Consider the following 17526-nt stretch of genomic DNA (forward strand, 5'->3'; position numbering starts at 1 on the left):
TCATTGATTACTTTTGGATATCTTTGCACTAGATTTTTTTTTTCCAAGTTATCCTTTTCCTTCAAAACTTATTTTATTGGCTCACAACCGGGACAAAAAAATATTGAAAGCGTAAAAAAAAGCACAGAGTTCTATTAATCCACTCAAAAATTGATCCAACTATGGTTTGTATGCAGAAGGGGCCATATTTAAAATAAGAAAAATAAATGTATTAAATAAAAAGTCAGAATTCTAAGACTATGCAGGCTTCAACATTTGATATACAATATTTTCTTTGGATCCAGCAAGTAGGCCTTTATAACGGTTCTCTGAAAGACACATCTCTTCTCCGCTCGGGTTTCTTGGACAATCTTTGTGTTTACTCTTCTTCTATTTTTTTTTTTAAAGTCAGAAGAGATTTCTTCCAGTATTTCAAATAAATAAGATATCCAGCTGAACAAACATGATTTATTCTGCTAGATTACTTTGGCTTCTTTCTGACTTCTTTCAAAATGTAAATGATTAAAGGGGAATGAGTAGAGGGAAAAGGATTGGTAGAAAGGATTCTAGATGGGGTGGTATATGCAACAGTCCAACCTCAACGCGCTCACCTAACTAGGGGCCTTAAGCAGAACACCATTATTCTGTGTTCTAAGAACTACTAACCCTGTGCACGATGCTTTTGGAAAAGATACACAGTAAAACAATTTGCGGGCACGCTAGATTTTTCTGTATCATAAGAACACAACTCTAGCATCTACTCTAGCATATCCCCGTCAGATATTCGTCTACATATCTTTGATCAGTACACATATCGTAGCATCATTGATCATGGACACACTAGATGGGTAATACTTATTCTCATGTTGATTCTTGACTTTGAAATGTTAACACCTTAAGGTTGGACGTTGATGGGAATGTGCATCATAGTTATCTATAGTGTGACATCTGGCACTACATAATAAAAAATATCAAAAACCAAACAAGAAGATGCTACTCATATAAAAAAAAAAAAGACTAATTCATATTAGATTTATGACTAAACTGTTAAACGTTCTATGCGGCTCTTATGTTTAATTATGTGATACTTCAATGCAAGACTGACAATGTTAGGAGAAGACACAGACCCATAAAAGTGCCAAAACTACTCGTCATATCATAAAGCAGCACATTCTTCCAAGACCCTTAATTCATTTCTACTGATCCAATATGCATTAAGGCGTGACCAGCTCCTGTCAACATTTTCGATACACACCATCAGTTGTTAAATTAGGTGCTTGGATGGGAATACACAGCAAATTATTTTGATGCTTAACCATCGTGCTACATGGAAAGCAGTTCCATAATTACCTTCTACTGCCAAAAGGTTCTTGGAAGCAAACATCCCATTTGTATGGTACATGAAATTCTGTGGGAAATCCACGTTTGTAGCAGCCACTTTATTTGGACACTTAAGAGAAGCCATAGAAGGAAGCTTTCAATGGAGATACTCCGCATGGTGCTCAATATGTGCTGTTTACATACAGATCCATGGTTTTCAAAAGAAAATCTTACACAATGAAATATAATTAATATATACATGATAAATATAGCGGTAACTCCCAAGCCACATGTAGAGAGATACCATAGATAGAATGGAAAATATATAATTATGTAGACAAGGACAGCAAAATCTCCTATTTAGAAATAATGACTGATCCCTAAACAACATCCAAAGCAAATCAACACAATATTTACTAAGGTTAAACAGATTTTGCTCAATGGTTAGCAATAGACTTGTATATTCGGATTGGTGCAAATTTAAAATTTAACGAAATGTTGCAATTTCGTCTATTTGTACAAATCCCCGAAAAAAAAGCCAGATACGATTTTAGTCCAAAGTGTGTCCAAACTCGCACTCTCCGAACGCCTCCCTACCTTCTCTGCCAACCACTTGCACTTCTGTGTCTCGCATCTTCTTGTTCTTCATCTTCTTTCTGGGTCCGCATCTTTGCAGACATACCATCCCAAAAACTACCTTTATTTTCCGGTGATATCTTCTTCCCCAATGAGAGGGTCGGGGTAGAGGACGATGTCATGGACAGGGCTATCCGCCAAGCCGAGATGTGGGAGTATGTGTGTGAAACCAGACTTACGCATCACAGGGCACAAAGCAACCACCTTGAATCCCAAACAGCCACCCCCAAAATACCCAGCATAAAACAAGCTGCCACCACCAAGAACTTTAAAGAGAGCATCTTAGATTACCCAAAAACTGCAAGACTGCAAAATAAACAAAATCCTCTTTGCCAACTAAGATATCTATATAGTTAATCCCTTAGTAATGTAATATATAAAAAAAACGCTGTATCTAGGCTGAATCCGATTACAGAATAAAAGAGAACTGATGAAAAATATTTAATCTGAGTATCACATACCACATATGTCACAATGCTGTTACACAAAGTTGCATATAAAAGAGACATAGAAGGAACAAGTACATGAACAGTTTCAAAATAAAAAGGATAAAACAAAGTATCATACCGTAATTCCTTGATGTTGTCTTTCTGATGGTAAAACAGGCTGTCTCTAATTACCAATTACTTACCTTTTTATCCTCCCTCCAAGACCGGACTTTTCCTGTCACTGGAGCAAGGGCATGAGAGTAGGGCGTTTAGCAGATTATGACATCCTGAAGGTGGGGTCACGTCTGCTCAACTTCTGCCCAGGATCACAAAATACTCAATATGATGCCAGCCAAGCTTGGCTTAATTATGACACTATGAAACCAGCACATCCCAGGCATAGTGATGTAATGTATGATGGGGCCCAAGAGTTATGCAGTCGTCATATTTTGGACATTATGCCTTTTTTTAGGCATTGATACTCTGTCTCTACCCCCAGAGAGATGAAGCCAGGATTTCTGGCTCTTCACCCTTCAGCAGGTAACATCTTCCAGTCAAAGGTGACAATACCCAGCATAATAATCCAGTTTTATATCGGGCTCTGGCTCCAAAGGGAAACTTGTGAACAAATGTTAATAAAGTAAGCCACACAATCAAATCAATTACCTCATTCTGTGCCAAACCCAAGTTAACTCATGCAGGAAGCTCTGCCATTTTGAATTAAGTGACTCATGTGAACGTCTAGCAAAATTGCGGAGTTCATTTGACAACCCAGTTACCTTATTAAAAATATAGAAACAAATAAACACCTTAAATTGGTTATTTTATTTTTTTTTAATCTTCCATTGATTAACCTATTTACTTAATAACCCCACCTGTTCCAAAATATTTTTTTTAACATTCTGGCACAAATGTTTAGTCATTTTATTTGAATTGCCCATTTCCATTTAACAGAATAACTCAATTCTAAATATTTTTTTTTAAAACTGGTTTGGGTTCACAAAAAAAATAAATATTAATCTATTTAATAAATTATTTTGCAGTTCTAGTAATATATTTCATAAAACTCCAGTCTACTCTCATTGTCCCCATTGTCCTGTGTCTGGATCTTCTTACAGGGTCTCATTATGCGTGAAGGGATTCATATTATACAGACTGATACCATGTGTTCCAGTGATACGGGATCAGATAAACCAAAATAACTGGAATTCCTCTTAAAATCTTATTTGTAGAGGATCCTTAAAAAAACGGAATGTCTTTGTCTGACACAATTCAATCCTTGCTGGAGTCATTTTCTATTTAGGAGTTATAAATCTTTCTCCACCAGGTTATTCGAGGGCAGAATCATGCTGCTTTGGCTAGTTAAGGTTAACTCGGTGACAGCTTGTGCTTTCTTGCTCTAATTTATAACTCCACAACAGAACCTTCAGTTTTATTCCCATCTATTAAAACAGGGAACAGCACATCTGTTACAGGTCTAGTACAATGGCTGGCTTTGCACCGAAACAGGAAGCGAAACCCAATAGGTCTCAGAACTTCAACAAACCTGACCCACTTTTTTACGTAAAAAAAAAAAATTTAAAATAATAAATGGGATTTCAAACTGCTAGTTCTTGTAACATCTGCTAAGAGCTTTGCTGTCCATCCCACCTCCTTCCCCTGCAGCTCAACACATGATACTCTTTCTACCCAGGTACCTGCCAAAAAAAATATTTGGTTTTATTAAATGCACCGCTCTAAGTGTTTGATAATGGGACATGGGATCCAGATATGCTGATTCTTAAGACCAAAGCTTCAGAGAACTTCAAAGAGACTTTAACGCCAGCTGATTATGATATACAAAGACTTGGGTTGGTAGCAGCTTCCAAACATCTATTTTACACACACCCATAGAACATTTCTATACAACATTTTTGTCAATGATACCTGATTTCACCAGGCATATGGACATTAATTCATTCTAGCAGTGGAGTGAAAAAGTTTTTTTTGTGATTTGATATATATATATATATATATATATATGAGGGACGTTACAAAAGTTTACACACTTTTTTTTAACTCTATTTCAAAAACAAATTACATAAAAACAAATGACATCACTTTTCTACATAGTCACCTTCCTTTGTGATGCAATTGTCCCAACATCTTACTAACTTTTTAATGCCATCAGCAAAAAATATTTTTGGTTGAATGCGTAACCACTGATGCACCTCTGCTTTCACATCATCATCATTATGATGGATGCTTCCACTGCATACTCTGCCACTTGCTTTCAGGCTTGTAATGGTGAACCCACCTTTTCTCACCAGTGACTATCATCTGCAGAAAATCATCACGTTCTTCATGATAACGGGCCATGTGTCGGGAACAAAGTCTAAGCGCTTGTGCTTATGCTCCGCTGTCAGCCGCTTAGGCACGCACTTTACTGAACTTAAGGCTGTCATGAATCAGGGCATAAGCTAGTCTCAGGCTCAAATAATACAAATGTATAATATGAGGCCTACCAAACAGTGTGAGCATGCTGCAAATACAGTGGTTCTCACCCTATTGAGAGTGTGCCTTGACGTGGCGGGTGAGCTTAATTATGCTTTGGCCAATTCATATAACCAAAACCTCTCATTTATATTATGTTTATATATTTGTTGCCAACTTTATTAGGGTGAGAAGCGCAGACAGTTTTGTTTTTTTGTATACATTGTACAGCCAATACACTGTTTTTGCAGCATGCTTACACCTGTTTGGTAGGCCGTGTATTATACATTTGTATTATTTGAGCCTGAGACTAGCTTAGCGCACCGACATTTTTTCTTTTCCCTGTTTGCACATATTTGAGGTTGTTGGCTCCTCATCAGTCTGGTTGCAGCTTGCTGTCCAGGGGTTAAATGGGAGGAGGTTTAATTGCACCTCCCCCAACACATTAATAAGGTTTTGGTAGCAGTATAAACTGCTTTGTGTGCCCACTATGTAGGAGGTGAGAGTAGGATCTCACCCTATTGAGAGTGTGCCTTGACGTGGCGGGTGAGCTTAATTATGCTTTGGCCAATTCATATAACCAAAACCTCTCATTTATATTATGTTTATATATTTGTTGCCAACTATATTAGGGTGAGAAGCGCAGACAGTATTTTGTTTTTTATGAATCAGGGCATAGACAGAACCCACACTTACACTCAGCTTTCCTGCAACCTCTTCAACCGAACACACATGCCAAAGATGAATTTGTGCTCGCGGCACACCTTCTGCCCACAAAATGCGTAAGACAGATCGCTGTCCCTCTTTGGTGCAATTTATAAGTTTCACAGCTATTTTAGTATAAGAGTAAACTCTTATACTAAACTGCAAGGGCCGCCGGCTTGCCAGACAGAACTAGTCACATGAAAATATAAAAGTGCGGAAACTTTTTGAACGTCCCTCCTATGTAGACGCCCATTCTGGACCAACCAAATGCATTCCAAGAGGTCCCCATGTTCTTTTTCACACTCCTGTACAAATGTTTCTTGGGCAAATAGTTGTTTCAATGAATTGCAGCCAGAATTCTGCAATGCTTTTTCACTTTAGTTATTTTTTTTCCCCCTTGTTTCTGGAAGAAACAATAATAATAAAAAGTTCCCAGGACTTTAATGTATCACGTTTCATTTGTCTCCATCCTGCAGACAAATGTATTGTGTATCATCAAGTAATTATCACGAGTAAGTTCAGTAGTGCGATGGTACGGGGTGCCAAGCTATCCTTGTGGGATAATAAGCAGTGCTTTGACCCCGTATAAACTGCTCACAGATATCGATGACACACTGTCAATGCTAATACAGACATCTGGATTTTCCATACACTTTTATCCCGCTCTATAAAAACAAAACAGGAGGAGCAAAAAAAAAAGATAAGCTGAAACTTCACTCACCATGGACTTGGTAAAGGGCCGGACCAAAGTAAACAGCAACCTGTACCCCCACCAGTTCCGATGAATGGAAGAATACATCATATTTCCTGGATGGACAGCATTAGACGTCACCCCATGGGGATAGAGGCGACGGTTCAACTCCTGGGAGAACAGAACGTTGCACAGCTTGGAACGGTTGTACGCTAACATGGCCCAATAGTCTTTCTTAGATGGGGAAAGCAGGCTGAGGTCAAGTTTCCCCGAAGAATCTTTAATTTCAGTAAACCTAAAGATAAAAAATAAAATAAAAATGAAATACGCTTCAGACATCCTGCCAATAAAACTTTACAGTGGTCCAGAAATAAGAATCTCTCTAGCGCCTGCTGTAATAGGTTTCTCAGTTGCGAGGACTGTTACGAAAAGAAATACAGAGTTCGGGATTATTTATGTAATTTGATCTGTGGGATATAGGAGTAAAAATCATAAAACAAAGATGTTTTGCTTTTTCTTTTCTTGTTTTCGCTTTATGATGTCATGAGTTAGGTATTTTGTGAAACAAGAAAGGCACCTGAATGCCTATATACTAGTATTCATATCTTACTAATTAGTAATATTAGTAACTGGTATAAGTAATGCTAGAAACTAGTATTGGTATTTTATGTAAATAATAATATATAAAAATGTATAACGTAATATATAAATAATATATAAATTATATATTATTATTATAATAATATATCAAGTTTGCTTTAAATAGTCATCGAGCTTATATCAGAGCTTAAGGCTTTCCTATCCACGGGCCGATGGCATGGATAGAACTTTACTGGGTTAAGGCGCACAAAGCTTTGAAACTCCCATGGGGAAAAAATCCTTATTTTTCACGCACAGGAACCAACCTAGCAGTTCCTGCCTAATCAGCAGTGTAACATTTACTAAAAGCATTATCGGAGACTAAACCTAAGTTTCTATTGTATTAATGCCTGGGTAGTTATTAGGTGGCTCTGTAGCTCAACCAGTGTTGGGTTCAGGGCAATGTAGTTGAGCCCCGTAGATTAAATAGAAGCATCTTAATAGCACCTTTTCTACCAATGACCCGACCATTTCTCACTACATTCTGCTTATTTGAAACATTCTACACGCATTTTGTGCACATTGGGGTACAATTCCTAGATGACATAGGTTTGCAGCTACCATAGAAAAAGGGGCCATATATTTATCTGATGCCACATGGGGAACCATTCACCCGTAAACAATGATTCTTGCTCATTTCTTGTATTTCTTGTATAAAGATCTCTTAATCTAATCAAAAATAGTAATTTATCAAAACATGCCAGAGAAAAAAAAACCATATGAAATCTGATTTTATTAAACCATATTGAGTACAATATCTAACTACTTGCAGGCTACAAACTGATAATTATGCCGGGAATATAACCTTGGTATCTTGCCACCTGAATTCTAATACATCTAAAAGATAAATGTAAGCACAGCCTAAATGACTTTTGGCAGTCTATTATGTTTTTAAGTACGCCCATGGCATTCCTTAAACACAAATCAAAATAACTAGTTGATGTTTTTTTATTGAGTCTGTCAGAATCATTAAAACACCAGCTGTTTATATCTTTTTCTCTTTTGCCCTTTGCTATGGTAAAAATAAGACATTTTCCTGGTCAAATAACAACATTAGGGCATTTGTAATACTTTATTTTTGGTGTTAATCTGCAAGCAACAACCAATGTGTGCAATAATATAAAAATGAAATAACATATTGCACTACATTAGCAAAATGTATGCCTGATCTATATATTTTTCAACACCCAACAAGGCTTAAGCTACCTCTCCTGTTTTTTGGTGTTCTTGGGTTGGAAGAGTGAGATATGTTCACCTGCCAACAGAGATATGATTTCTCCTGTTCCCCGCTACTTCATGAAGATGAATAATCATGGCATTCAAAGGTTATTGTATCACAAACGTATTCATATAGTCACAACGTGCGGACTGTAAAACGTCTAGACCTGGTAGAAATCAAACGTTTTAGGCCTCCAGTTATGTGCAGGCGGAGAGAGAAGGAATGTCTTCTCTGCTTAACATCCATCATTCATACATTGTGTTCAAAAGTACGTGGGCAACCGTTGTGGCTACAATATACCTCTGTACCTCTCAAGTGTCCTGATCCTCAGGCATTGTACCCTTGTCCTGCATAGCTTACTCACTAACCTGCTTTTGTGAACATTGGGGATTGTAGACCAGTTGGGGAGATCCTCAAGTCTCCCATGACTGTCCCACCATGCAGTGAAATTGATAGAGCTATACAATGTTATAGCACAGACCTCTATCATAGCTCCCATATGGACACCTCATGATACACTATATGGACAAAAGTATTGGGACACGTGACCATTAGACCAACAGGGACTTTTATGACATCACATTCTAAATACATATGTATTGTAAATGCAGATTGTATGGCTAGAGCATGACTTTATTCACCTGTGGCAATGGGTCTGATTGAAATACCTGAATTCAATAATTAAGAGGTGTGTCACAATACTTTTGTCCATGTAGTGTATATTGAAGCTGAGTGCTGCAAGGTGGCTGGATAAGGGAGGTAGGTGGTCTGCCCCAGGCTTGATTCTGGTCATACATCTATCCTGCCCAAAGGAGTCCCAATTTGAGAAAGCCTATGAGAGTTTTCTTGGCCTCATTTGTATAAATTCCCATTGCGATAAAATTGCAAATATTCAAAGATACTAGGAGGAAAAGGTTTTGGGCCACTTCCTGAAACCTTTTCTTGGGTTAATTACAATTCTATGCACGGCGACCAGCAAGAAGGACTAAAGGCAGCATTTACTCCTAGCTGGATTCTTTCTGTGCAACTTGTATGTACTTTCGTTGCATTCCCTTTTGGTGAATCTGTGCAGGGCATACCTGATTACTCTTGTTTGCAATACGTTTTGAACATTATATTACTTGGCCAGCTTGTGGACTAGCCCCTTGGGCTAAATGGTGCCAGTCCCCCTACTGGATACCAGATTTGAGTAATTATTCCCTCTGGGGGGTCTACACCGCATAGTGCATTTTTCTATTGGCCCTGAATTTGTATAATGGCCCGTTCAGGGCTTGGTATGTAAATACAGCTCCAACCACAGCAAGCCATTGAAGAACATTAATACAATACCGATGTTTAGATATCACTGGAAGTAATGTGTCACAGACACACATTCAACACGTCTGATGGCTAAGTAATGTAGAATTGTCTGAAATCGGGTGAACGGGCACGATAGCTGTAGAACATGTGGGACTGAGTCTTTTTTGCTCCATATACCAATGAATTTTCCCGTTGTTTATTATCTTGTGGCTAGTAGTATAAAAGACTGTTATTATATCATTACCTGGAAGACTTTGGAATGCCCTGACACATTAGCAAGGGAAGCAATTAAACAAACCTGCAAATAGGTGGTTGGTCTGTTCATTTGTTAATCTAAACCTTTGCATCCTGTAAGAAAGGAACCTGGTACCTGCTAATTCCACCTGGAATGGTCTTTTTCATTAATTACACATCTTTCAGATTTCAAACATTTACTTTCTCACGATGCCATGGAAAACCTTATTTTATAACTTACGCTGGCATGGAGAAAAAAAACACGTTACGTAGCCAGAGAGTTATCATGGCTACGATTACACGTAGAATGATAAGAGTCCATTCTTGAGATCGTTACCACATATAGGCCAGTCCTCTACATCTTTATTTCATCAAATTTTCCAGCTGGTATGATATTGTCTCTGTAAATCTTAAAGGGGATTAGACAAAGTACAGGTAGGGAAGTTTACTTCAAAGAGGCCATCATCTAATACTGGAAGATCAGAGGCTTAGATACAATTCAAGAAAGTTTTACTTTACCCAGAGGGTCGTACAAAAGTGAAAGAGCCCCCCCAGCAGAAGTGGAAAAGACTACTACAGTAAAGGAATTGAACCAAGGACTAATCAAGGTTTGAGTGTTTACATCAGTTAAAATAGACAGAATAGATGGGTTATATGTGTTGTCCCATTCTACGCTTTTATAAAGACGCATCTCTTTTCCAAAGAATTGTTTCTGGTACAATAGTCCAACTGTGGCTTCTCTTAATTGCAATCTTCACTTGGCCTCATTCGCCATTAGATACCTTATCTTCTAAACAAACATAGTGAACATTAAGAACAGCGGCTTGCAGTTTTTGCATTGGTCCCACCCTGGACAGAAGAAGAGCGGAGATATAACTATTTGGGAGAATTGTTTTGCCATAAACTTTGGATGATCTTACTCTGCAGGAAAAGGTTTTTTTTTTAAATGTACTGTTCTCTAAAGCCAAGTTCCAAATCCAGAGAGCCAAGCTTGACATGCACAACCAAGAGAAACGATCTGAAAACGTATTCGAGACAGGAGGTTAGGAAGAAAGACAAGCAGCTGACAATTCAGTGAAATCTCCGCGGCTCATTTAAACTTTTCCCCCGTGCCCCTCCACATCTGGAAAGTGATGGGAGTTGGCAGATTTATTTGTCGGTGCTGGCGCAAGATGATCCACAGTAGCCCCGTTTGCTCGATAATTCCAATTAATTCATCTGTTGCAAAAACCCTGATGTGATTTACAAAAATAAGGGATGTACAGATTTTTGTTATCACCTAATTAAGGGATGGGCTGTGTTTTTTGGTGCGGGGTGGGATTAGCGCTGGCGTTCTCTGTTGCTTCCTTCGGTTCCAGATACTATAAATATTAAATGTATATGTAAATCAATCTGAAACGTGTCATTCGTACGGTAAGCTGCTGTGTGTGGAAGTGATAAAGGGTTCACGCTGACCCTTGGCTGGTCTCTGTGCTGAGTCCCCAGAGTTACATATATGAAAGCATGATTAAAAAATAAGCTCTGTTCTGGGTCACTTAAAATTTTAGGGATAAGTATTAGATTTTCTTTTCCATAGCTTGGAGAATGACCTTATATTTGAGAAATGTTACAAACTGCACTCATTTTTGAAATACTGGCTGTTAACCCATTGTTTTCAGAGTCAATTTTCCAACTATTTAACTCTGACATAGTCTGTCCCCACCCAAACCCAAAACACTGATGGGTACTTTTTGAGCCCATTCATGCACAATATATAGAAGATTTTTAAAGAATGAATTATAGGTGACAATGGCTGGTACTTGCCGGCTGGCAATTTACAACTCTTAAAGTGTACACCACAATATCACGTATTTATATTGTGACTTGCATTGTAGAATAGTTTTATAAAGGTCCTAAAATGATTTTTTTTAAAAAATCTAATTTGTTGATTTATGGAGCCACCATTAGAAGTTAGAGAGGAGAAATTATAGAAACTTAACTCAGCCTCAGTATAGGGACAAGAGGACAATCTTCTAGAAGATCAATGGACAAACATTAAGTCCCATCATGAAATGTATGAGATAATTTGCTGAATTACATAATTTCCCACATGTTCTACATCAACACCAGCCGGAGCCTTTACAAGAGTGGGTTCTCTGCTGACATTTTCTCAGTGAAAGGCGATTAATGGTGTGCTAGTTGCTGTATATAGCTCTGTTCTCACGTTTTTTTAGCACTGTTAAAGGTCACAGTGGAGAACAATTCAGTTTACTTTTCACTCAAAGTTAGCATAGTTAGTGCTTACTACCAGCCAAGATCTCCTTTCTGTGTGCTTGGAGAATGGAGATCTCGCTCACATCTAATAAAACTCCGAAATGTTATATAGCTCTGTTTTTTTTGAAAATAACATTTAGTTATGTTACTTATAGAACCGATGCAATAGTGCGGGTGGCAATCATGAATCTTGTGCAGGCGCAGGGACAGCCTTGTATCCCCCACTAAGCTGATGCATTGAAGAAAGGTTATGGAGTAGTATGAGAAATCCATTGACATAGATTAATATGGATTGCTAAATAAACATTTATACTTTACTATTTTGTTAACCTCTTTATGATTGATATCCTCTTGAGTGTGGCTTATGGTGGGCTCTATCGTCCCTTCCTTTCTTCATTGTGTCAGGTTAACAAAAGTGGCTCCTTTTAAGGGAAAGCCAAAAAGACATCCATGACTCTCCTTGGGACCCAGCTAGATCTTGCCTTTTACTCATTTGAAGTTTTTTATTTTTACAAGGAGATTAAGCAATTAAACTAATCTACGGTAAAACATCAGGTAATTTAGAACATGTTTTTCAGCATCACCAGTTTATAAACATTTGAGAACATTTAAGCCGTTCTATGGAACCGTATTTTCATGTAATTGTTGTATATGTGTGTATATAACACAGAGACACAGTTATGAGAGTATGAGGAATGATATCTGTACTTTATACTTTTATCGCTTGTGTCTTTGTGCGGGACATCTATATTAATCCAGAGTTCTGCGAGAACAGAGCAATTACATTTGTATCGGCACCTCCTGTACAACAGTTCATAAGCATGTTTATTAATACAGATTGTCTTTTTAAATAAATACCACTAGTAATCTATTCACAGAATCACTTCCTTTAAATGATTACAGATTGTGATGGTATTGAAGGCAGTTAGAAAATGGCTGGCTTCAATAATATGTTATTGTCACATTACAGTCTTATACATTGTGAAGTCTTCATTAAAATGTCTCATTTTTTGTGTCTAACTTCCTAACGACTGTTGCGTTCTGCATTATTAAACAAGATGATTCCAGCTCGCGGTGTTTAAGTACAGCGCTTACATTTGAGAGAATCTCCACATTCTTCTTGGTTAGATGCTGAAGTTGTTGAATGACAAATCAATAAAGGCTGTGTCATTCAGATATAGTCTATTATTCCATCTCTGAAACAGATCAATGAGCGCCCCAGAGTACTGTGCAACGCAATCCCGAATTTCTATGAAACTCTCACTAAAAATGCCCATAAATTCTGACTTTTGGTAAATGTGGTCTTTTGACTATTAGCCTGCCTCGTAAGCCATGAACGTAAGCGTACACTGAGCACTTTCACCATATTATGCGCGCTACATGTATATGCCTATACGTTTGCTTATTGTGCATTACTCTTTCAATGAGACGCTGCGTCTACAGAGAATGTTTTGCGTTTTCACAGCTGTGGGCACCGGAATTCTAATGGGTAGTTTGCATGTGGCCAACGACAAAGAGTATTATCTGCCAAAGATGACTACAGGTTCTTCTATCTAGGTGACTGCAATTTACCCGATTTATAACAGTATTGTGTTGGACATCACTGGGTTGGCTCAGACATACTGTGGTTGTAGAGTAGGTTATTAAGATATATAAATTTATATATATATATATATATATATATATATATAATACAGATGTCACAAAACATGACATTTTGTTGCTTGCATTCTGCATTAGATGTCATCTAGAGAGAACGTGTGTGTCTGTGTTAAAAATCATTGTAGCGTAGTATGCAAGGCTGAGGAATAAATGTAATTATGGTAGCCATGCCAAGTTTCATGAAGCCAATTCAAATGAAAGGTCTGCTCTGTCTTAAAGGAAAAACAATCTTGATTAATTCTCCTTTTTGAAATAATCTCATTTACGTTAAAGGAATATTTACACAAGGGAAAATTACACACGTAACACACATGTAAATCCCTGGAGAGAGCTCTATTTTCCCCAGTTTACTCTTACATTTTACATCGCAAAATAGTGATCATTTGGGAAGTCCACACAAATTAGGTAGCTGCATTTTTTTCAAACTAGATTAGGCTGAATACAAGTAATTTATGAAGCAATAAAAAAAAAAAAAAAAATCACAAATTTGATGGGAATTATTTTTATCTTGAGTCAGTCTCTGCTCAAATATGGGCAATAATTGCTTATATAATACACGTTTCTGGGCACATCAGGCAAATACCCAATGGGACAGTGGCTATTATAGATAAGCATGTGGCCCTGTCGCTCCGGTATCAGATCGAGCCCAGCGCTCTTTGGCTGCAGGCTTAAAGAGCATTAAAATACCGAGCAGCCGCACTTACGTCATTTGGTGGTCGCTGGCCTTAATGTCCCAGGGCCGATTAGTCATCCCCAGCCCGGTTTGCTTCCGTGTCAGTAAAAAAAAATATTAGGACTTCTTTCACCAACCTGTGTGACTCTGATGACACCACGACGACTCTGGATGGGATGGAGTGACGTAAGGTTTCTTGCAGGAGGGACACAAGGTAAAAATGGCCTAGGTGATTCACCTGGAAGGTTAATTCTAACCCGTCTTCAGTCAGCTGCCAAGGACCCCCCATCCAAGCAGCGTTGCAGATTAGGACATGAAGGGGTCTGCAAGAGCAAGAATGATAATATTATATAAGCATCTGACTTACCCTAGACAAGAAACTGAGTGGTTTTAATACAATACAATCTAAATATTTCAGATATCTGAACCAAGTCATATGATCGTAGACAAAAGAAAATTCTTGGGGTACTTTGTAGATTGAATGACAAATATAATATACATTCACAGCGATATTAAACACATATTTGATGTCTGTATGAGAGCTTTGTAGTGTTGTTTATATAATTAAATACAACGATCCACATGAACACCAAAGCTTTCACTTATCTAACCTGATTGGCATGACAAGCAGACCGGAGAGATGTGATCTGCTCTTGGTTTCTTGTCAAGTGACCCAATAGTCTACTACAATAGTCTACAGAAATTAAATGGGGAGAACCTGAAATGTAAGTCCCCGGGTCCCTTAAGCAGCTGCTCTCTCCGTGTCACTCCCCTCCTCTGCCCTCACTTTATTCTGCGGGTCTTATCTCGCACAAACACGCGCATGCAAACTGAAAGGTTCACCACTAGCATACACAAGGCAGGTCCCCCTGCTACAGCAAACAAGTTCAGGGCACAGTGCTTCAAGCACTATCTGTTCGTGTTATCCTAAAGCGACCCTTTCAATAGCCCTATCAAAAGAATCGCACCTGAATTATTTCAAGAGTTGGACCTCCAACCTGACCCCGCAATGCACGGGGGATAAAAACTCATTTTACATTTTCTGGTTGACAGCAGAGCTGTGTCTTTGACAAAGAACCGTGTAGAAAATGCTACATTTTCATTTTTTCCTTAAAATCATGTTTTAACGCCTTTAACTCATCTCTTCAATGAACAAGCTAAACAAATGCAAAATATCAATAATATTACTATTTATAATATCCTTTTTTTTGTTGTACACAATAAAATAGGTACAAGGCTGCTGTAGATAAGTGGATACGGTGGTCTCCATCAACCATTAAAGCCTTGAGTGATTTAATGATTGCCAAGGTGACAGCTCTTTTGTTTTATTAGTCAAGGGACCTTGGAAGTCCCCCTGGACATAGGAGGGGTTCTTCACCTTCATACACACAATCATTTCTCTATAATGTTCTTTGCTACTGAATTATGTGGTTAACTAGCTCCATAAAACACCACCACTGGACCAAGTTAGACAGGGCTGTGTCGGATACACTAATAATTTGCCCTATAGCTATGGTACGTTAGGGTCTCTTTGCAATTAAAGAAGGATACTATGAAGTGGCCCATGGAGGTCAATGTCTTGTTTCTAAGTTTCGATCTGAGAAATTATGAAAGCAATGCTTCAATGTAACCATAATCCAGAACATAATCTTCACAGAGGGAAATGAAGGAAGGGCAAATATGTTTTATACAGATCCCCATGCTGTCTGCATTGACAGTTTTGTCTACATCACAATTGTGCCAAAGCTTTATGGAGGCAACTGCTGGTTCAGTGTCGGTGGGAGTTAAATAAAACATTATTTCGTCGTAATAAGAATTTATGGTTTTCCGTCGAGGTTGCATCTGGCATCTTGCAAGTGTAAAATAATTCACGAGGATCAGAAGAACATAAGAACGTCAGTGTATGTTGAAATGGCCAAGACGATCAGCTTGTTTAGAAGAAAAAACTATAGGTTTTATGGCATACACATTTTAATACAGCTTTTGGGTATTTGTGTATGCAGACTGCAAGATTAAGTGAAAATGCAATCTGTACACACGGGTCACCTCTGGGGGGGGCACAAAGGCACTCCCTCCCCAAGCCTCAGGTTTTTCCTGTGTTGGGTAAAATCTCCATTTACCCAAGTAGGAATTGCATATACATTTCATACATATATTAAATAACCTCTCTTGTCATGTGTTTCCCATACAAATTCCATTTTCAATTATTGAGAGTAAGAAATTAGAGCCTCTACAAGCAGATAATGTAATTTCCTTGGCCAATTATGACTTGGACCTCCTGTTGTTTAATATCCAAACATATACTGTATACACAAATAAAACTGTATAGAGCAGAGTATAATTGCACCAAAATTACCAGTTAATTACTGTCGTGGAGCCTTATGATTTATAGTTGTATAATTTTCTCTGGTGGTTACAATGTCTTATAAACCCTTGGTAAAATTATTCGAAAAAAAGAACTATGATATTGCCCAAGGGTTACAGATGAGCTCCTTTAGAGACCCTCCTGACAAAGGGGTTATATGTATCTGGATGTGTTTTTCTACGACGATACGTTCTTCTGATTGCCCAAAGGAATAGAGAAATGTAATGCAGTTCAGGAAGCCCCATCAGCTGCATGATTCTACTTGAACAAAAAGAATTCTGTGTCATTCAGAAAGACAGCGCAAGGTTCTTCTGATATACCCTTACAGAGATGGGATTTTTTGTATACAATAAATAAATCTCAATATGTACAGTTTGAAAGAAGAAGAAATAAAGCGATATAACAACGTACACAAGAGAGGTTTATTTTAAAGAAACAGAAATGTTAGAACAAGACGGCATAATTTAAGACTAAAGGGTCAAATTTTACTTAACCAAGAGGGTGGTAGATAAACCTGAATAGCCTCCCATCCAAAGTGGTAGTGGTTAATAGAGTAAGGGAATTTTTAGACATGCATGGGATAGGCATATGGCTTCTGAATCTAAGACGAGACCAACGACTGATTAAAGTTGGAGTCTTTACAGCGGAACAAATGGGCAGACTAGATGGGCCAAATGGGTCTAACACTTCCCCCGGGGCTTCTATGAAGGAGCACCGGCGTGACGTGACCTTCCAGTGCTCAGTCATAGAAGCCCCAACGTAAGTCCCGGGTGGAAGCAGAGGTTGTTTGCGCGTATTGGGCAGATGTCCACCGGCTGCCGCCACTTGACCCAAAAGAGTCTGGAGCACGGGGGACAAGTCTACGGAGGCAACGGTAAGCCGGGGGTGGGGCATATGGGGGGTTATAGGGCATATATGGGGGGCAGAGTGGTAAATAGGGGGTATAAGTCA

General features: G+C 38.3%; 1 protein-coding gene across 1 annotated transcript in view; it reads right to left on the reverse strand.

Annotated features, from left to right (window-relative positions):
* Positions 1-17526, reverse strand: part of LOC149299108 (WW domain-containing oxidoreductase-like) — a 344810-nt gene that overhangs the window by 225188 nt on the left and 102096 nt on the right. The window contains exons 7-8 of the mRNA XM_089486461.1: positions 14348-14533; positions 6262-6526 (exon numbers count right to left, since the gene is read on the reverse strand). Coding sequence (XP_089342587.1) covers positions 6262-6526; positions 14348-14533 — 451 coding nt within the window. The remainder of the gene's footprint in view (positions 1-6261; positions 6527-14347; positions 14534-17526) is intronic.

This window comes from Sceloporus occidentalis, unplaced genomic scaffold (genome assembly GCF_023333645.1).
Source record: "Sceloporus occidentalis isolate IW3139 unplaced genomic scaffold, rSceOcc1.0.p SCAF_29, whole genome shotgun sequence".
In the NCBI taxonomy this organism is placed as follows: Eukaryota; Metazoa; Chordata; class Lepidosauria; order Squamata; family Phrynosomatidae; genus Sceloporus; species Sceloporus occidentalis.